Below are 22,794 nucleotides of genomic sequence, written 5' to 3'. Positions count from 1 at the left end.
CAATTTAAAGTCCAAACCTGGTAACCTCGAAACTGAAACGCATGAGAAAAATTGGGTGCTTTTTATCGTTTTTCTCTGTCCAACGTTACAACAAAAAAAACCAACACACACACACGCGCGAAAATTGTCCTCTAGAGCAACGGTGTTTAGGTTGGGAAACGGCCGCTTAGCTAACGCTTTCGGAGGGGTAAGTCGAGTGAGGCCAAAGAGAAAAAAAACAACACACTTCGAACCAAAGTCAACCTACCTTCCCGCTTCGCTTCGCTTCCAAACACCTGCCCTGCCGTCGTCGGTGGAGCTGGTTGAACGATCGCGAGGCAAAGAACAATCATCCAACCGACCAGTTCCAAGCAGCGCGAAAATCCATCCCAGCCACACGCGCTCGCCAGTGTCTTTGGAGCAGCGCGCACAATGCGCAATCGCGCGGCTTGGATGGTCGCAACGCAACGCCACTACGCAACGGACCGGGCGGCCCGGAGGGGTAGTACTATCAGTCCGTGGTTCGAACAAGCCTTTTTGACGAAATTTACAGCCCGGGGGCTGGGGGCGGTTTCGTGCTTTACTTTACGTATCGTTTATGCAATCGATCGTGTTGGGAGTTTTTCGCACGGAAGGAATCACGCGGTATGTGGTGCATTTTGCGAATATAAGTTTTATGTTTTCGTTATTCCTGTTACAATCAAAACAATGTTGTTTGCTTCAATTGAACAAGAGTTCTTTATCTCCATAATTCATTGTGTGAAATCTTCACATAATTTAATAAACGTCCAGAACATTTGATGGAAAGTAGTATCGATATTAGGAAGAAGATAATATGGAGATAATAAACTGTACGAGAACTACCGATTGCGAAAACCGCAGCACAATTGTGGTTAGACGACGAACCGCACAGTGCCCAGCTTATTAAAAGCAACGTCCAAAGATGAGTAATAACAGCTACTTGGTATAGGGGTTCTTTCAATCCCAGCCCTATAGTGGGGTTAATAGAACACGCCATCGCAAACGGGACTTTCAGAATTTGACCTTCAACTGTTCATGACACCGGTCTAATGACTGGTTCGCAGTAAAAAGGTAAGTTTTTATTGGAAGAAAACACTAAAAATCTGCATCTGCAATGACTCAATGAAATGCCAAACACTTGACTGGGTTGCTATGATGAATGGAAGCTATTGATTGACAACGGTTTTAGAGCGGTACAACATAAATAATGGTTTTTTTTTCGAAGAATTTCGTTACTGTTTGTTAAATTCTAAGTTGGTTACAATACAACATTTCAAAATCATGCAGATATTCGCCATATACTAATGCTTTGTTGGAATGAGTGCCAGTTTTAACCTCAAGTTGTTATCTCCCGTCTCTGGAGATGAGCAGAAGTTGGAAGGAGTTCCAGCAGGACGGTACTCAAACGGCAACGTGGTCAAATCCTGGTGTAGAAACGATTAAACCGACTTCCTGTAGAAAAATACACGGTCTTCCAGCTCCCTGGAATTGACTCCTCCCAGGTTGGTTTTTGTTTGATCGCACATGTTGTTCAAAGTAGAACGAATACACGATCGGTGTCGTGGTTCCAGTTCATGAGAATAATTCGGTAAATCTAGAACGAAGTGTCCATGCTGTTCGTACGCACCTCTGACGTGTTCGAGAAACGTTTGAAGCTCGAGATGAAGTGAACAGAGGTGGTGATTCCAAGAGATTTGTTCTAAAAGTTCCTCATTCGGCATAGATTTCAGTAACAATTAGTCAAAAACGCAAATTGTGCAATTATTCCCACCAAATGGCATGAGACTTGTGGAATAAAATTGGTAGAACTCGATGTATTTCCTCCACTTTCTCGTCTAAGTAACATGTACATCTCCTTTCCATAGGGAGAACACTAAGAGTACATCACAGATGGTTTAGCGAATTGCTCGCACTTGAAAGAAGGACTTGTAGGGACACACGAAAGCTACACTTTATCAAACCCAAACACCAAACAAACCCAATCCACATCCACACCCTTACCTAGATTGTTGTTCTCCTTCGCATCATCGCAGCGCTCCACAACCCGGATGATGCCACGGCCGGCAACCTTCGGGAAGTTAATTGTGGCACCCATCTGCGTCAACCGCTCGACAATGTAGTCCGTGTTGCTTCCGCCATTGTTGCCATTGTTGGCCCCGTTTCCGCCGCCGCCGCCACCATTGTTGTTGTTGTTCTGTTGTTCCTCGCCGTTCCCTTCGGTGTTGGTAATGTCGTTACCGAAATGCGTCGGAGGCCTCATGTTGGAAGATGTTGCTTTTTTTTTGTTTGTTTTTTTCCCGCCCCTTGCTCGACTTTTCACCAATTCAAAAGACGATGCACGATGCTGACGAAGCGGGAAGCCAAAGCACGTTCTCGCCTTAAGCTTAAGTCTTCAACGCACGCAACAAAACACGCACTGTATCGATTCGGCACACTTTGGCCAACTGCACTTTGCCAGAGGCTAATATCCTCGGAAACGGATCGCCAAAACAGCACACGGTTTGAGCACCCCGGGAAAAAACGCTCCACTTAAGACGAACTACACACTTCAGCCTTACCGTACGGTGTACACTAACTGGTAGTTACGTTTCTTTGTGGCTGTAAGAAGTATTGCTGCTGCACGACCGGCAACCGATATGTACCGTTCCACTGTCCGAACGCGAATGATTTCTGCTCTCGAGCGAGCACGGCAAGCGACAGGCAAAAACACCGCGCAATTCAACCCCCCCCCACTCTCCCCCATCTTCCTCCCACGACCCTTTACCCTCACCCAGCACCCCGTTCAACGCTTTATGGCCGTGTACGACGCGATGGCGTTTCGGGGGGTGGGGAGTTCGGTTCGTGCCGTCATGATGCACCACGCCGGACGCGGTTTTTAAATATCCGCGCGTCGCTGCATTGTCATTGTGCCCTGCCCTCCCACAGCTGGGCACCGAGTGTCGATTAATTATTCCCAAAACACACCAACAACAAACACTCACGCACACGCGCGACCATCGTACAAGATGTTTATGTTTGTCTTTCTGCTCCATGAATTGCCCCACAAGTCAAGCCCCAGAGACAAAGGAAGCGCCCGGTTCTACGTTCGGTGTTTTTAGCCCACCGCCACATCTACCTCCTCCCCTCCAGACATTCGCATGGAAATGACCTTCGGAATTGGAGGAGGGGGAGCTAAAGGTTGGAAAATCATTACCCTCTCAGTTTCCCCGCTGTGTCATGGGGGACTGCTTTCGCACAGTTCTGTTCCTCCTTGTTCCAGAAATGGGTGACCGTTTGTTGTTTGTGGTTGTTTTTGTTGGCGTCTTGGAAGTGTACCGCTTTCCACCGGGGGGGGGGGGGGGATGGAAAACTGCGCATTTGGGGATGGAAAATTTTCGTACCGGATTCGTTATTCGTGCATCGCAATTTGGAAGAGTTTCAACCCAATTCCGATACACTTTGTTTCGGCAAGATGAAACATTGTCAAGCTAAATGTTCTTGTAAGGGAAATTTGATTAAAACATGGAAGAGACTATGAATTATTCCTTTCCTGAAATTCAAATAAATTTCTTTAAACAAAAACTAAAGTACTTTATATTGAGCAATATTGACACCGATTGTTTTAATAAATGTGCTAGCAAAACAAGACATGACATCATTAGCAAACGGGGACAACTACTAACATAAAGACTTTCCCCACCCCGGTGTGTGTTTCTCTTTATTTTCAGACCATTTTTTTATAAGTAAACGGAAAACCCTCTCTTTGTGTCGTTCATGATCGATTCTGAGCTATTCCAGCTTCCGTCCCATTGCATCCCTTTATAACCGCTCCCGAAAGATACACGGCAATTGCGCTGCGGAAAAAAACAACAGGGACCGGGGCCAGGAAAAACAAAACTACTTTTGCGTCGAAACCACACGCCAGCCACGGTACCAGTGCGGGTGTGCGCACGCGCCAAATGACGGAAATGGCGAAAGGCATCGCGATCAGCTGTGCACACGCATCTCGCGACCCCAAACAACGCAACGCGGCACGAAAGAGATGGCACGAAAACAAAAGCGAACATCACAACAGCTGATGAGGTTGGGGTGGGGGGGTGAATTGCACCACCAAACATCACCACACGCACCACCACCACATGATCGCGATCTTTGTTTGGTTCCGCGCGCATTGCCCGTGTCACGCGTAGTAATTTAGTAGTGGTGGTGACACACGAGTAAGATAATTGGTGCCGAGTGTGACGTTTTGTTTGGGTTCAGACGTGATTCGATGGGGGTTTCCTATTCTCCCATTCATCCAACTGTGGGGGTGTGGGTTGATTGTTTCTTCCCCTTGGAAAGGGAGATAACGAAACGGTTATCTGTGTGTAGGTGACAATGGCCCGGAACTGTGGGCGATAGACGACATCATCGCGAAGTTCAAAATACTTGGCGGAGTGCTGATAATGATGACAAAACAAGTTCAATGATAATCGTTTATGTGTTTTGTTTAGTAAACGTTCATAAAGGCTTGGGGAAGTTAGATATATTGTTAAACAAAAAAGAGTAATTCTTCAAAAGCCAATTGATTCTGAGCATTTACTACAAAATTTCCTGTTAAGTTGAAGTTATTTCTTCATGTCCTAAGAACAACAAATGTTTCCTCTAACATTTCGTTTATTGACCCTTCTGATTTAAGTCCAATAGACGAAATTACACATCAAGTTGTCCATCATCGAAGCAAATGTTTACCATTTCGGACAACTCCGACAACAGATCCACATCGGTCTGCCCGGGAAGGGTCATCCTTCCCTATCTCCATTTCCAGCATTTTCCCACCTGGAACGAGTTCAACCGGACACGCATTCCGAACTGAAAGTACCTTGAAAGTCAGTGTCAACATTGGATGGAGCCCATGCATGCATACGCTCCATCTATTTTTTCTCCATCCATCAATAATCCCCACCCCACGGTTGGGGCTACCCCCATTTGAACCTGCCGAGCGTTGGAGGGTTAAGGAAATGCTTCCAATTTTCCACCCACCACCCCCGCAATATATTTCGTTCGGCTTTAGTCTTTGTTCACATTCAAGGCAAGTCGTTGGGTCGTGCACCGCTTCGTACGGAGATTTGAAGAATAACAAAAAAGGGTTTTTACCCTGAGCAAAGTGTCAAGGATGATCATTGTGTGTCGTGTTTCCTGGGGCGGAAAAACGAAACTGAAAATTTTCCTTTGTGGCACGAGGGTGTCATTTAAAATGTCCCCAAATGTTGGTGTACGTATGGCCGGCAATATATTAAAGTGTTGGAAGTCATGGAGTTTAAGTGATTTTCTTTTGTAGACAAACGATGTACTTGCTTCTTGTGGGTTAAATGGTGGAACTCGATAATGTAAGACCTTAGAACGTAAGAACGTTTTTGAAGTAGACGAAGGCTATCAGCAGTTGTTTAGTTTAGCAATAAGAAGTTATGATGAATTTCTTGGGTCTTGGCTTGCCTTGGTTTGGCTTGAGAATGATACATTCTCTCTTGCCTTTTGTGGCCATTTCCTTTCACCACACATTTCCAGGTGATCAGTTAGAGTATTACTTCAGAAATGCCTGATTTAGATGTGCTAACACTACGACACTATTTCTTCTTGGTAAAGAAGGTTCGGCGTCTTCGCTTTGGAATCGTCATACTTACCTACTTATCAGACGTTACAACCACTTCGCGGTCTTGCCTTGCTGCAGGAGTCCTCTAAAACGGTCACGGTCGCGCCATTGTCGTCTACCAATCTGAAATCCTGTCCTCCCTGACGTGGACACGTCAACGCCATCACTTCATTCCAATTTGGGTCTACCACGCTTCCTCTGTCGATGTGGACGACCTTAAAAGACTTTACGGGCTGGGTCGTCTGGTGTCATTCTCATGATGTTACCGACAGTAAGTCGCCTTGCAGCTCTTAGAGCTCATCATTGTAGCGGTTCCTCCATTGTCCTTCCACACATACGGGGCCAAACATCCTTCTGAGCATCTTCCTCTCGAACGCGGATAAGAAGAAGTTTCCTCAGACTGTAGAAAGACCTGGTGGCAGTCAGCATCCTTGCGCGTATCTCAACATCAATTTTATTGTCCCTGATGATTTTTGGCGTGAAAATGTGTGTTTTGGATGACTTCGAAAGTGCGAAAGTCATCCATCTGTACGTCATCTCTGCGTAAGTTAGGATGTGTTAGCAGGGCCGCTGATGTTGCCACCATCAACTTGGTTTTTGCCTTGTTAATCTCCAACCCGAGGTTTTCTGCTGTCTGCTCAATCCTTTAGAATTACTAATAGGGCTGAAGAGAACTCTACCAGCCTCCATTGAAGATCCATCGCCTACAATACCAGCATGTTCCCTCAGAGGAACACACTAGCCACCGCTGCTGTGTATTGTCGAAATAGTGCCGGAGTGTTTGGTAATGGAGACGTTTCCCTCGGTTGACATCGGATTGAGCACCTGGATTTGTCTCATTATTTACTGAAACCTCGCCTTTGTCATCCACGGAATCTTATTTGCTGGAGGCGGGACAGGATCGTTCGTATAGTCTCAGCCATGTTAGCCCCGTTCCCCTGATTGGACCATATCAAAACGGTGATGTTTTCCGTCTTTCGTGGCCTGTACCCTGCACTATTCTGCTTGCAAACCGAACCAATAATCGGTAGTGTGCCGTACGATAAAAAGTGAACCACTTTCGTTGTGGTCTATTTGCGCTCCACTCCACCGGCGCTATTGCATTGCCGTCACAAACACGACCTAACCGATGTCTTGGCCACCGTAACGTGTACACCCGTTACGTTCTTCATTCACTCTTCTCTTTTTATCACGCTCTCTCTCGCTCTCTCTATCCACTCTGCACAACGAAAAAGGTCCAAAAAATCGAACTACGCCAGTTTGGTGCAACATTTTACTTTGGACTCTCCAATTTTCGTGAAGAGTGTGCGTATGCACGGGAGGGGAGCCGGAAAGATGCGTTCCACCGTGCAGGGTAGAAAGTGGCCCATCGTTTTTGCCTGCATGGTTTGGTCCGATTTGTTCGGAGAGGTCCGTGCACGACCGACCCGACGAGAATGCCACCAGTTATGCCATACAGCCGGATAGACACTAAAATGCAAGGTGTGTTTGCAAAAGGGGTATGGAGTTCCCTGTGTGTACTGCCATGCAACGCGAAAGCACACGAACCGTTACGCATTGCATTTTTATTTTTGGAAGGGTGGACAGCATAGCATTTCACTTGCCCATTCCCTCGAACAAACATTCGATAAATCACTGTAAGCGCTAAACACTTCCTCCAAAAAGCAGTATACAACTTAAATCGCCATTGAAATAACGCGTTAACGTTTTATCTAAATTAACATAAATACCCTTCGGTCATCATGGTCAGTTCCTTGTCTCCCTTCGCCATAAAGCTCTACCGTTGTATAAGTTTTATTTTCAAATTTTCCTAATGCGCCCTTAGATTGTTTTTGTTTTCTGGGTTTTGTCGTGCCCCGTCAATGTTTGCCAGTGTTTGGTTTACTCGGCGCGAAACATCCACACGACCGAAACATACAAGAACGGAGCGCGAAACACCAACGCAATTATCACAACAGAAATGTCACACACGCACACACACTGTGGTTGAATGAACTCGGAAAATCAAACATGATTTACGCGTACGTTATGTTCCTACATCGGTAGTAGAGTGCTAAAAGTGTACTCTGTATTAGTGTTCACTTCGGTGTGCCGGTCTCTGTGTTTTGTGGTTGGGCTATTTTACAAAAAACAACAAAAGTACAACTGTTCAACAATTAGAGCAATGGGTAATTCTGGAACAGAACTTGTAACATTCGTTCTCTAGCGGTAACGCACACTCTGTTTTACATGCGGATCGGCCCCATCTCCTTGTACCGGGAACGATCGCTAGGGGGGTTTTCCTTCTCTTTCCTTCTTGTTTAAAAAGTGATGAAAATTCCCACCCATCCCGCATGAGCAAAACGCGCACACGCGGACGGGGATTGTTAGGTTTGCTACTATTTTATAAGTATATAGATTTCCTTCCGCATTATCACTTACAGTATGGGTTGGTTTTTTTTCTTTTGCTAAATCTAGGCGCAATAGACGAGAGCTTCAAATATCGTGGTGCAAAATTTTATGTTATTCGATTGTTGTAAAAACGGAGCTACTGACTGTACGTCTAGTGTAAAGGTGACTGCCATGTACGATGGCGCTGCGCTAAACAAGCAGCAACTGCAAGAGAAGAATAATGCGTGAATACTATTGCGATAAGGTTAGTCTTCTGTGGAATTACTTTGATTTTTAACTCCCGTGCGACCCTGTCCGACTGATCGAACGTGATCCTGTTTGTCGATTTTGGTGTGGTTTTGTGATTGATATCTTTATATATTATTAATTTGATGTGATCCTCTATAGCTGCTTTTCGTGCCCTTTGCAATGGTAAAGTAGACAATATACAACACACTACAGTATAAATGGTTGCTTGTTTGGCATTTCCAGTGCAAACCAATGGTTAAAATGTTGTTATCCTTTTTTCTGTTATCCTATAGCACAGCTACACAACACGTACGCACGTGTGTTTGAGAATGGTTCGACAGCTCTGGTAGGAGATGTTAAACCTAATGTTTACAATCAATAAATACAAGGTAAAGCAAATGAAAGCACCAAAAGCGGATATTGGTTTCATAAAGCTGATTCAATATCACGGAAATACGATCGATTACAGAAAAGCAAAATGCGGTTTTAAGTAAGAAGAATGTTTCCTCCTCTCTCACTCACACTGTCTTACGAACTTGACCGTTTCCTAAGCCGTTAACTTCCCTTAAACGGTGTCTTACTCTACGACGCTAAACTTAGACGCTAAACGAAACAACAGCCTTAGTTCAATTTCCTTCTCCAAAAAGGATTCCGATGGGTGGCCGATTTGGCGACCACCGTTTTTAGCTTCAGCAGCAACTCAGCTTCCCACGTCGCCAGCGTAAGTAGGGTTTCGCCTTTCGGGGTTGATTGTGTGTAAGGGGTTTTCAAACGTTTGCGCACATACGGAAGATACGTTGGGGTACGTTATAGACAAAGAGACGTTTTGTTAACAGTAAGTAATCAATTCCTTTGCTGGAGGATTGTGTTTGTTGCCAGATGGTTGATTAAAACGGGGGTTGTTCGGGGCTTTGTCACACGTTTAGCAGTCTCACACGGGTAGCATTAAACTGGATTGACATTTCTAGTAGTTGTAGCAGTATTTTGGTTCTAAATTTCAAAACGGCACTACAAAAAACATAAAGTGCTAAACTATACACGTAGATGGTTCATGTTTGTTTGAGGGCCAAACGTATGTTGATGTTAAGCGTTGAGATTGGAACAATATGCGGTAAACACTAGAGAGCAAGTCAAAGGAGATAGATTTCGTTAAAAACGGCGTCTACTTCTACACATCAAGACTGGAAAAAATCGTTCCACGGCATCGCGTTAGCACTAGCGTGACATTGTTGTCATGATTCTGTGTATAAGTTACATCTAAATGTGTTGTACAAATTGAATTCCCAGGCAAGCGAATTTCATGTGATGTAATTTTGGCAAAAAGGTGTAAAAGGTGAAAAAGCTGTACCACACCGAAGGCGCATTCGTATTGACGGAAATGGTAAAGCAAACGTTTAGTTAGCACTATCCGATGGATAGCCGGTAGCGTTGGACGAAGCGCTGACACTAGCGGAGCGTTGGAAAATATCGAGCGCCCGTTTGCGGCAGACGGAAAGGCGACGCGAGCGGAAGGGACTCTTTCTACCGCCACTGCTGCTACCAACCGGATTGCCGCCACTGCCCGGGCCGAACCTGTCCATCTCCTGGTCCGGACCGGCATCGTACTGTGTGCGTTGGCGGTGCATCGGCAGCCTGCCGGTAGCACTAGCGGTGGTAGATTCTAGCATTGACGAGCCCAGCGAGTACTGCCGAAGCAAATGCTATTCTCATTGGCCGAGATTACCCTGGACGCACTGCAGGCCAGAGCACAGATGCAGCATTATGATGCTAAGCGCCTGCACCCGCTCCTCGGATTGGCCCGCCAGGAAGGCCGATCTTGTGCTATCGTGTTGCTGTTGCGCTGCACACTTTCCTTTCGTATCGGTGATTTCTAGCACGGAAAGCAGCAGAATGCAGGATGAAAAGAATGGGAAACGGGAAGTAGAAAAGAAGGAAATATCCAATATTAAAATGCTGCTTACAGTATAGCAAATTGTTAGATGGTATAAAAACTAAGTGGTATTTTTTGTGAAAAGCGAAGCTGATTAATAGTAAACTTTGTTTAAAACAAGGAAAACAGTATAAATACGCATAAAACGGGAGTAAAATAGAAAAAAATAACTTAGAAATTAAAAAAAAAGAGGTGCAGTACAATATAAAATGGGACAAAATGTTAACTTGCGGATGTGTAAAATAGATCGAAAAAAAAGCACAAGAAAAAATAATCAAATAATGAAACAAATGGATAATGCTTTTACAAACGTAAACTAAAGTTATGAGTATATTTATTGTAACTAGGTCTATTGCGAGTTGAACCGTTTATCACAATACATCACATCCAATCAGGTGATTGTTCTGTTCGTTAATTAAAAAGGAGCTGAAATTGCCCTGAAGTAACATGCCATCGGTTAAGTACGATCACATCATTGTCGAAATTCTCTCCATTACCTAGTGCACAACCCTCCTATCAGCTATTGCTTATCGTATCACACTGTGTCAAAGGGATGAAAAACAGCTATAAATCTGCCGACCTACCTTTACAGTTAGCGTTAGCACCTGCGCCACTACTACCACTACTACTATTACTCTCCTTGGTCGCGCTTAGCACTGACTGGTTGATGGTTTCGTAGTCCAGCGCTATGTGCAGTTTGGAAAGCTGCAAAGAGAGTGCAGGGAAAGGATTGAGTACGGCGCACAGTGGGGGACGCACTGCTATCACCGGTGCTCACCAGTTTGTTAATCTTCTCCGTCCGCACATCCGGCTCACAGTCGCCGTACATCGTTTTGCTGCTGCTCTTGGCCAACGCCATCAGCGTATCGGACGGACCGTACTCGATTAGCGGCGCCGTCAGCTCAACAATCTGCTCCATGTTCAGCTCGTTCACGTCCTCTGGCAGACTTTCGAGCCGCTGCGTTACCAACAGGAACGGATTGGTGCTCACGTTGGCCAGCGACTGTTTGCGTGGCGTGTGCTGCGGTGTCGGTGGCAAACTTTTGCTGCTCGGGTTCATTCCACCCATCGTTGGAATCGAAAGATTGTTGGCCGAATTAACGCGCTTCAGACCCTGCACAAGCAGATCGCTAAAGCTTTGGCGATGCGTTTCGAGTTTCGATTTCGACACGATCTGCTGCTGCTCTTCGGCTATGTCTACGAAGTCTTCCACCTCTATCGTGGGCGATTCCGGTTCGGTTACTTTAAACTCTGGCTGCAGTGAACCGGGTGAGCTGACAGGTGGTGGGACCATTCCTCCGCTCGCTGTCGTTGTCGTTGTGGACGAAGAAGACGATCGCTCAACTGTGGCTGTTATGGCCGTTTCGTTGGCTGTACATACGGTCGAACTCTGACACTTGTTGATGCACTTTTTGTGGCAACACATCGCACAGTCCCGGCACTGGACCGCATCCTTGAGCCAGATTTTCTTACCACAGTAATCGCACTGCGTGGTGCGGTGAAAGTGTGTTCGAATGAAATCATGTTGCTGCTGTGGCTGTACTTGGGCCGGTAACTGGGTGCAGGTGGCCGATGGTGCCTTAACCTCAAGTAATCCATCCGTTCGATCATCGTCCAGCTTGTCTGCGGATCCCCGGCTAATAGTAATGAGTCGTTGCTTCTTGTTCTCCCCGCTGATAACTTTGATCGGCGTCGCAGAAGAACAGGCCAGCGCACTGCCATTCCAAACGAAGGAGAGCAGCACATCTCCGTAACAATAGTTTTGATCAAATCCGGACTGCATCGACAGAGCATGATTTGAGCTACAATTACAACAAGCAAACATAAATCTATTAGTATAAACAAAAATTACTTCACAACATTAAAGATTGTTTCTCATATACTAACACATCGATCGCTTCCGGCGGCAGCAACGGATACTTTTTCAGATGGTGTCCCAGGTGAGATTCGTTGCATTCCACTAGAATACTGTTGATCGGTATGTTGAGATAGCCAAGCAGCCGGTTTTCTTCGTTATTTTTACCAAACACGCTTAGGTTCAGGTAGGAGTACTTTTCCATCAGCTGAAACGTGCATGGATCGTCCAGCCGAATGAACGAATTGAATTCTGCATCAACGGACGAATGCTGTGGGTAACAATCCACGATCGCCTTTTGCTTCCCACCACCACCAGTGGCAGGATCGGAAAAACTGCCTCTAGGCGTCGATTCCATCCCGGGTATAATTGAATCACGACCGGCAATGGTCATGGCTTTCTTCACCGGCGTTGTGCCGGGTGTGTTTGAGTGACTCGATTCACCGCCACTGTTGTCTTTGGAATTCCTTCGCACAAGCTTGCGCTCGCGTAGAACCGTCCCGCTGGTGCTACTGCTACCGATTTGCACGGCTTCCATGTTTTTCACAAAAGTGATGTTTAGGTTGGGATCTATCTCCTCGAATGCTTCCTCGTAATCCTCCATCAGCCCATCGTTCTTTATCTGGCCGGGCACCAATCGCTCGATGCGCAGCACAAACATTGGCCGATTAAGCGTTTTTATCACCTTCGGCACCTGGCTGATGTTCGTCACCCGTTTGCCCTGTATCGAGAGCAGTACGTCTCCACGGCGTAGTTCCGCTTTCGATGCGGGCGTGTTCGGTATGACCGCATCAATCAGCACCGTCTGTTCGCTTTGCTTGAACACGATACCGATCTGCTGGTTTTTGGCCTTATGAATTTCGATATCGAGCGACACGATCATCGCGGTTTGGTCCTCCTGCTGCCGGGCCACAACCCACGGCATATGCGCCAGCGTGAGCGTACAGTATACGTGCGTCAGCGTGCGGATCGGAGCGTTCAGACGGGATATTTCAGCGATCGTCACCTCCAGCGTACCGTTCGGTATAATTTCGTTGAGTTCATAATCCTCTTCCACACGGTGGAAAAATGGTTTATATCTAAAACGTAGCAAATGCGCACAATTAAAAGCAGGAAAACACACAAATGCATTTGTCATACGCACCTTAGCTTATAGTTGGGAAGTGTATGCTTCCGGCGGATCGCTTTCCTTATCTGGTTCGAGATTAGGCTGGTAATGTTCGATTGCATCTGGCGTCCCTGGAAATGGGACTGCACGTCCAGCTCCACCTTCGGATCGTTGATGAAGCTAAGCGACCAGTGCGTGTACGGTTTGCGCGTGAATTGCAACCGTGCCAGTCCGGACACTTGCTTCACACGCAACGCCAACGATCCCTTCTTCCCAAGCACCATGTCCGCGTCGATCGTCAGGCGAAAGTTACCCTCGTAGTGTAGATCCAACAGCACATCCAGGCTTTCGATGTGACCCTCGTCCGGATGCAGATCGACCGCATGCAGGCGAAAGTTTTTTATCTCCGGAAACTGGCTGCCCAAATCGAGATCCCGGATCTGTAAGCATGCGACAGTTGTAGCACAAATCGTACAGTTGACACAAGCGCGCACATCTTCCACTCACCGTCAGCTTATCAAACAGTTTGCCCGTCGTCGTTTTGCTTATCAGCTCATCCAGCTCGAGCGATAGCTTCCGATGAAACCACTTCCGCACGCGATTCGATTGCCGCAGCTCAAAGTATAGAAACTGCAGTATAAGATTGATGGCCATTATCGTGGATTTGCTTTCCTGATCCGGTGCCTTGATGTTTTCCAGCAGCGTCTGTGCGGGAGGTGGAGAAGGAAGGTGGAAGACAAATTAGAAAACACGCGACACAAATTGTTTTGCAGCGAAAAGGAAGCGTGGCCCATTTCACCGTGGGTAGCCGCCAAGTGCAATCAACGCCAATAATAACCGACACAACAAGTAGCGCGATACTTGCTCATATATTACCCACAGTGTCAACACCAGTGAATGGGTGAAACATACCCACACATCAGGATGCCGGACACGGCAGGATGTCGCCCACGTGGCGTTCCGCCCGTTGAGACTGTTGTTGCGCTTTCCGGTTGCAACATAATTCCGCTACTGGCTACAAGGATACGCCCCAGGGATCCGAAGCCTTCCGCTCCCGAACGTGTGTTTTGCACGATTTTCTAAAGAACGTGCTTTTTGTGTGATTGAAGGTAAGGATTTCGTTTTCACCTTCATGCGTGGGTCTTTCATTTGGTGGAAAAAGCATGCCAGTTTGGTGCTAAAAATATTTCTAAGCTGGCTAATCACCCATGGAGGTAAGATTGCTGTCGAATAACGATAGCAAATTACACATTCCATGTTTTGCGTTGTGAGGGAGGATGTGAACATATTTTAATAAAGTCTATTAAATTGAAATTAATTCCAAAACATTCCCATTCGACCGTAACATTTATTTAGCACTTTACAAGTTCTTTTAGGTAAAAAAAAAGTTAAAGTCATGTTGGTAAAAATCTCCATATTGAAAAGCTTCCACGAATTTCCCATTTTTTTGTATATCTCCTTTTCTTCTTGGAGTAACACCACGCTACTTTGGTGTTTTTCCTTTTTTGTTGTTGAAACGTAAATACCGTCCAACAAGTCGCATAAAAGTCTTTTCAACTTATGCCTTCCGGCGGATGGGCCGAGACCGCTGTATAGCACGGTTTTTCTTCGAAGGAAAATCATGTTTGCGCTGACGGTTTGACCCGCCGTTGGCGTCGTTGTCGTCGACGACGACGTTGTCGTCGTCATCAAACGCCTCCGGATATTCTTGCACTTAATGCCACCGCGTTGTCACGAGTGACGGTAATTAATTAGGACGGGCTCAGTGAATTATCTGCAATATGAATTGGTTGGCTGGGAGAACGTTCAATTCGAACGCAGCATTTGCGACACCGTCCTTTCGGGAATGGGGTGGTAACCTTTAAGCAACCTTTATGTTTGCCACGCGTGCCCGAGCGTTCATTAAATGTATGATTTTTCGTTACACAGAAGAAAACACAACGTTCGACAAACTTACTCCCGTAAACAACCAACCGACATTCGATTTTCTTACAGTTTTTTTTTTCTAAATAATTTTCCAAACTTTTCTTATCAACCAAACGACCAGCATCAACGCACACGTTGTACCGATGCCGATCGAAACAATCATCGAGATGTGTACGGCGAGCTTCGTTATGTTGTTCACACTGCCAATGATACACAGCTTCAAGTCCTTGAACGCATCCCGCGGTAAGGTGCAGTTACACTTCGCCATATCCTCGATCGATGGTGGGCCGGATGATTTCGGCACGTAGTTCGTAGACTCTTCCAGGGTCGGTGAAGATTCGTATCCCAGGCGAAACACAATCTTCGATGTGCTCCGCACCATCAGCTGGTAGAACGTTTCGGAATTGGCCGGATCGATCGTGCCGCAGCGTTCCAGATCCACCCGGATGTGCTCGAGGAACAGATCCGTGCAGCCGGTTTGCTGATCGATCCAGAAGGTGAACCGGATGAGCTGCTTCAAACCGCAGAATATTTCCAACACTCCCTCGACCATGGACGTGGAGTTGAGTTGCTGCTCCGATTGAACGTGTACCGTAATGCAGCGAAAGTCCTTTATCGGCTGCAGTATGCCCGGCAGCTCCATACTGGACGGCTGATCAAGCGTGACGACATCGTAGAACCGATCCGGTATGAGGAAGGACGCATTCGTGTCCGGCGCAACGATCGTTCGCACCTGGCATGAAGAGGGGGAAGGCACGGTCGGGTCGAGAATTTCCACCGAATCATCATCCGGTTCCGGTGATGCAGAACTTTTTTCATCCAGAGATGGCCCGTTGCGGATCAGAAATTGTCCCAACGTACCATGAAGGATGGCCATCAATGGTACGGTAAAGAGCACTAGCGTCACAAATCGCGTCCGTGGGTGTAGCATTGCGATAATTGTGTGGCACTGACTGAGTTGGTTCGTTCCATCCTTCGAGGTTCGCACGATGCTTCCCCGGTTCGTCAACGAATTGATCGTTGATTTGATAATAATTGATGGTAAACAATTGTTGCACCATCCTAACAGTGGCACAATGAGGAAATAATGTATCCACAGCTCTTGAGCAATCACTTAACATGTCCACATCTAGCTGCACCCTTTCGGAAGCTGAAATTGTACGACTTTGACTATTCCGATAGGGGTTGATTTGAATCACAAACAATCGGTCATATTAATCACAGCCTCAAGCCCTTTTACCAGGTTGAGCAGTGTAATGATGAGAATAAATAAAAACGTTCGTCATTACACTTTGCTGAATAATGGATTTTTTTTTACTTATTGCAGCAGATATGACAGTTACATGGTTTTCACACGGAAAAAGCTCATAAAATTCCCACCAGACAAAACCGGGTGGCCTAAATATGCCGGCAATAAATTCACCTGCCCCACTCGTTGGGTGGAGTTGAGTGGTAAGGCGTCCCTAAGGAGTCAGCTTGTGGCCGTAAAATTTACAGCAAGCAGGAAAGCCAAACACCGGGCAGGACATCTTTCGCAATAAAACCAAAGTGATAATGAGAGAGCAGTTCCTTTGGAGATGAAACGATTTTTGAAAAAAACACGTGTCTCCAAAACATAACTTCCACGGGGGCTGAAAATGACGATAGCTCTTCCACTATTCACCATCGTGGATGGAAGGTGAACGTAGGAAACAGCCGTTAAAAGAATGAAAAAAAAACACACACACACCCACAGAGAAGCTGTAACATGAAATCGTCAGTATTCCCCTTGCTGCGGACGAACATTCATTCTTATTAGTTTCGGAAGAAGACGGTTGGAAAATTATGAACCAGGGCTAGGGCACTAGATTGTAACGCTAACCCGATGTGAACATTTTTAACGATGTTTGTCTAACTGGTCTCGTAACTGGTTCCGCTTAACCTGAGGCGCTGTGTGGTCTTTCGGTCGCCAACCGTGCAGATTGGAGTCCCACCGGTGCGGCACGTTGCTCAATCTTTAGCATCACCGAGCCAGGTGAGAGCCGGCACAGAAAGCCATGAGGCTGCAGGTGTTTTAACTGCAATCAATAACTTAGCACCGGGCCAGGTTATGTAAGAGGCGGGACGAAAATCCTTTCCGTGACGTCATGGAGCGATGGTAAGGCGCCTCTGGAACGGACATGTCGTAAAGCCCCGAACCTAACGCCGGTACGGATGGTTCTCCATGGTGCCAGTTGAGCGGGAAGGCTTTGCGCTTTCAAACGAGAGACAAAGCGTACTTGAAAGTACCAAAACTACAGCACGCCGAACTATTTATATCCTCTCATTATGTGCTTTGTTCAGCCTGGGTTCGTGCAGCAGCCGGTTTTACTTTTTCACCGTAACCGTATCCTACCAAATCGGTTTAAATTCCCACATCGACGGTGAAGAATGGAAAAAAAAACAAGCAAAACCATTGCAGTTTTCGACAAAGAGTTTTGAAATATTCAAAGTACCAACCCACTAACCCACGGTACAAAATGTGGGGGGATTTTTAAACTTGGAAAAAAAACTATTCTCCAACCGTTGAACAACCACAATGATTAAGCAAACAACAATAAAGCATGCAACATGGGAAGCTTATAAGGGAATTAGAATAGAGGAGCCCATTTTGCTGTTGTCATACTATCATGGTTATCGGCTTTAATTGAATCCCCGTCCGGGAGGCACCCATTCACGATGGATTGATAGCGAAAAAGCTCCTTTCATTATGCTTTTGCTTCAGCCAGACATTTTCCAATTCATGCAGACTGCCGACTAAATTGAGTGATCATAAGGAGCGCGTCCGGTTGGTTTAAGGATAGAATCAGCTGGTACAGGCACCAAACATTGCTCGGCTGTGCCATACTCTTCATCAACTAGGTCGACGGATTATGGTATGGAAATCGTATGTGTGTGTGTGTGTGGTGCTCGACGAACCACCCGACCGGAGAGCTTTGACAAATGAAAACCATCAAACTGCACAAGGTAAAAAAAACAACACCCGGGCACGTTAGAACCGATGATGGTGGCTCGTAGTGGCCCATCCATCCGTTTCACCAACCCGTTTTTTTTTGATAACCCTTCCTTGTTGCCGTTTGCGCAAAAAAGCGGGGGACATTCCTCTTGTTTTCCTTTGTCTGTTCACCGGGAAAGGAACCCGTTGCTGCCGTCGCTTGCCACTGGTGGGACAACTCCTTTGCACAAGGACATCCGGTGTGTTCGTGTCGTACGTGTGTAGTTGGCGCATAGGGCTTTCTGCGGTTGCTCATTCGTCGCACCAAATCTCGAAAACCAATCTCAAGCGCACACTGTCACTCCACGCTGCTGGCTGCAGTACGGTCTTATCGGTCCGGGAACAAAACCACACCGACATCGAAGTGGCCTAAAAGAAAAATGTGCAAAAGCATGAATGGTGTGAGGTATTCCGTGTGGCATGGGGTCTCGTGCTCCGAGGTGGTGGTTACCGATTTCGATGGGATTTGTTGGAAAATTTCTCACTCTCCGGGTTGCGGATGGGTACCATGGGCGTACGGGTACGATGATGCCCACCATGATGAAGCATTCTTTCGCAACAACTTTTCCGTTCCTTTTTCGCTCTGCATGCCTACCGGCACGCAGCGAGTGGTCTCTTCCCCTTTGCACCAGGCTCAGCATATTTAAGGTTCGGGAGAATATGGGCGAATGGGTTAAAACTTCTCAACTTGCACCATTTTTTTTCTTCATCCGCAAGAACTTCGGCTGCGAAACCGTGGGTGTTGGGACACCGTTCCGTTCAACATTTTTGCCACCCATTTCTCTTGCTTGCTCAAGCAGAAGGGTTGTCCTTTTGATCTGTATCTTGGGTAGGGCGTTGGGTAAAAATTAGCATAAATATTTGCTCACCAAACGTGCACTGGTGGGCGACCGGTAGGTAGGAAGTTACTTGACACGGTTTGTTGCTACTTTCCAACGCAAGGTCTCGGGGAAGTAAATTTAACTACCAAAAATAATTTAAAACGAGCAGGAAAGGATTGCGCGCAACAGCTGATGGTTGTGCCGGGTACAATTGAAAACCGCAATGCATAATCCTAATCCATTGCAGCTTCCGGTGTGGCTGTCGTGTGGGGGACGGTTTAATACCCAGCGTTGGGCTAAGATTTGGCCCTGTCCCGTGCCGTTGGCACCATGTCGTGTATGTGCTGAAAATCGATCCGATGCTTCATTAAATCGCAATGTGCTCTTGACTCGGTTTGACGCTGCGCTCCTAGCGTTCGGTCGTTCTCCTCAAACCGTTTTGCATCATTTATGGCACACCACCAGTTTTTCGATTATTCATACTTCATAATCCAACGGATGAAATCATTCCGACGAAGGCATTCGAGCGGATGGTTGGCCAGATTTGTAGCAAAAACAAAGAAACGAACAAGAATTTTAACGTTTTTTTAAACTGCTCAGTGGAAATTTAATTTGCATCCGAACTGGCAGTTTATATATCGCAAGAAGATTTGGTATTGAAGACAAACTCGTAAAGTAGTGTAGGATCCTTTTTAAATTAAACGTGTCAACATTTTTATTCAAAACGGCTTAATCCCATATAAATTAGTTTGGATATGAGGTGAACAAATAGGCTCCAGGGCGCTTTTCACGCTTTATTTCTTCGGAGAAGCATCGTTTTGTTAGTAGTTTAGTTGCGTTTAAGGCTTTAACTTCATGCGTATTGCTTGTAGAGCATTCCCGTTCGCGAATATAACTAAGGAGTATAAGTTGCTCAAAATAAAATAGAAAATTTCACCGTTTCCATAAAATCCCATCTACGCAGCAACACAAACTTCTGTTCTTTGAATGGATTCTTTGTTCTACTGGTCAGATGCTGTCAAATTATCGATCCAATTTTTGGTTTCCTCTTAATTGAGAAAGTTATCCCACCCAACTGCAGTGTTTGGAAAACTTTCCATTTCGTAATTTATACACAACTACGGGTGCGTGTCCAGGGCCCTATTTTGGTCGTGTCAGCTGGTAAAATAACTGATGCCGGACGAGGTCATCAAGTTAAACCAGCTCGTAGTACATAACGTCCAGTTGATCCCACCTTCGGCAGGAACTACTTGCTATGAATTAATTCTTTTCAAAGGATCGATCTGGTAGTACGTGGCAACGTGTATCTGCTAGCCCTTGCTAACGAATACATAGCAAATACTGTTACAGCTGGACAAAGACAATGCAGGTGCTGCTACAAATGCGCTTTGGGGCGATCTGGTGGTCCGTTTGCTATCGACGCCGGACGCGGCAAGACCGGAACAAAATCCCATCGAGATCAATCCCCCGTACGCAGGACAGACTATATCTAGCAACGGGTAAATTAAGTCAAAGAAAGTCAGAAATGACAGTCAAAGACCTCTTGAGGTTGTTATGCCGGTAAGGAGAAGGAGGAGGAACCGCTACAATGGCGAGCTCTCGGAATTCACTGTCGTACAGCGGATAAGACTCGCCAGGCTCCGGTGTGCTGGTCACGTCATGTGAATGACACCGGACGACCCATCCCATAAAGTCCTTTTGGATCGTCCACATGGAGAGGGGAAGCGTGGTAGGTCCTGAGCAAGGTGGACTGATGACGTAGATAGGTCCACGAGAAAGAGAGCGGATTCCTGCAGCAGGCCAACATCGTATATCGGTCTGTAGCGAGTCTTCTGGTGGGTAGAGTAAGCGGCCGCCCAGGGCTTCGGTGGGTGCCCCGAAAAAAAAAGCTGCTTAGTAGGGTAGAGTGTTTGAATTATGCCAATACAGGGCTCAAAAAACGACGCTTTAACCCTCTCGGTTTGCTAGAGTAAATCAAGGATGGATGCTATAAGGAGACCCCCCTTTTCAGGGGCATCAGGGCACCTCCCACACCGCTCCATCAGCAATTTCAGAAATTTGATCATTACCACCCGCTCGATCAACCCGTTTTCAAATCAAAAAAAGGAGGATGATCCGGGACTGATATCAGTTGCAATGTCTGATAACTATATAACTTTACTTAAATAACAGAAACCTAGACTTACTTTTTCTGTTACTGGTTGAGATATTTAAATGAATCTGATTACACAATCCATATATGATTGTACAGTGCTATTAACGTTAAGAGTATTTGTTCTTTTCCGTCAAGTTATGATTATGACAAATGATTTGGTGAAGAGTTCCATAGCAAAACTTAAATTATTATAACAATTATTATTCAGACATTCTTATAAAAGTGTGTAATGGGAAAAACTTTGTTATCTCTAATAGAGTACATTGATGTTCCGTCCGGACCGGACTCTATCGGTTAAATGTACTATTCGAGTTGTGTATTTTAGCCGATTCCCCAAAAACTTTTACTTTTATTAAGATTTTTTCCTGAAAACGATCGCGAAGTTCTCAGCAAGACAAAATACCAAACATCTTATCAACGCATTGAATACTCCGGCTTCCTACACCAAGCCGGCAAACACCACAGGAATGTAACGAATGGCACACGCAAAGCCATCAATTCACGTCGCACTCTTCCTCCGGCAGTCTGACAGCACTCGAAATAAAAACCCAACGCAATCGATGAACCCATCGACGGGTGTGCGTAACATTAGGACATCGTGTACGTGTCTGTGTCGTAAAAAAAAACACAAAATGAAACCTGCTATCAACCGAAAACCCGACCCAATCTATTCGATTGTCCCCGCAAGGCAACGCAGCAACAGTCGACGGTGCCCGATGGCGCAATTGCAACAACACAAAAGAAACAAAAGACCGCCAAAACTGTCTTGGTGCTAATCACAACCTACAACCTCCATGGTACACGAAAAAAGGGTGGTCGGGGCGTTTCGACCACACCGGTGCGTCATTTAAGCGGAACGAACCGCCCTGTGGCCCTGCTGCCGGTTAGTGATACCGAAAATGTGTCTTCACCGTCGACTCACACGCCAGTAATAAAAAAGCCCTCCATCCAGCCAGCTTTCCGCCACCGTGAGCGAACGCTTTTCGGGAAAGTAGAAGTTTGCAGTAGGAATGGTCGAAAGTAGGTCACGAGTTTTCGTGCCTGTTTTTCCAACCCTTGTGGCACAAGTGGAATAACTTCGTTTCCCGGTTTGCCGATCTTCTCGCTGGCGATGTTTCTCGCATTGTTGGTGAATGCTTCCATTTCATTTTGAACGCACAGCGTTGACCGACCCTTACAACCGGGCGCACACACTCTGCCACCAACGGCTACCAAGGTAACCGGAACAATGTCACGAAGGCTATGATGAAAACAGTGATAAGTGCAACGGGAAAGCGGAAATTGGGAATTTTGAAATGGGACTTACATCGGGTAGGACGTATCGTTCGCTGAAGGCCGATTTTCGCTGGTTCTCCTGCTCTTGGTCCAGTTCCGGCAGGCGGAAGTATCGTACGAAGGCATAGTACTGGATCAGCAGCATCACCACCGCTCCTATCACGCACGACATTAGGCAGAACAGGAGCAGATTGACGAAATCCATCGTTAGGGGCTGTTTCTGCTGTTGCAATGCTAATGGACAAAAGTGCAGCGCGTGCTTTGATTTGCCGTTGACAAAAAAAAAAACGTTTGCCTTGGACTGCCTGAGGTTGTTGCAGTGCAATTCCTGTCCGCCGGTTGTTTAAGCACTACGCGCTACGAGTAAAATCACTTTTGTTTTCTATTACACATGCAATCCCGTTGACAGGTGGATCGTTCGACCGGGGAAGGTGGTATGACTAACTTTTAATCACTTCCGTTCCGACGTACTTGCTGGCGG

The 22,794-nt window shown here is 46.2% G+C and overlaps 2 protein-coding genes across 2 annotated transcripts; both read right to left on the bottom strand.

Annotated features, from left to right (window-relative positions):
* Positions 1-1,945: 1,945 nt before the first annotated feature.
* Positions 1,946-2,260, bottom strand: LOC128717839 (insoluble matrix shell protein 4-like). Its single transcript, XM_053811511.1, has one exon. It carries the CDS (start codon positions 2,258-2,260, stop codon positions 1,946-1,948), a length of 315 nt encoding a protein of 104 aa, XP_053667486.1.
* A 7,676-nt stretch (positions 2,261-9,936) lies between these two features.
* On the bottom strand, positions 9,937-22,518 carry LOC128707078 (PDZ domain-containing protein 8). Its single transcript, XM_053802024.1, has 7 exons — positions 22,345-22,518; positions 13,631-13,828; positions 13,160-13,563; positions 12,048-13,094; positions 10,939-11,962; positions 10,745-10,865; positions 9,937-10,100 (listed from the first exon to the last, which is right to left on the bottom strand). Exons 1-7 carry the CDS (start codon positions 22,516-22,518, stop codon positions 9,937-9,939), a joined length of 3,132 nt encoding a protein of 1,043 aa, XP_053657999.1.
* Between the last annotated feature and the right edge of the window lie 276 nt (positions 22,519-22,794).

This window comes from Anopheles marshallii, chromosome 2, assembly GCF_943734725.1.
Source record: "Anopheles marshallii chromosome 2, idAnoMarsDA_429_01, whole genome shotgun sequence".
Taxonomy (NCBI): Eukaryota; Metazoa; Arthropoda; class Insecta; order Diptera; family Culicidae; genus Anopheles; species Anopheles marshallii.
This window is presented reverse-complemented; position numbering and strand designations above follow the sequence as displayed.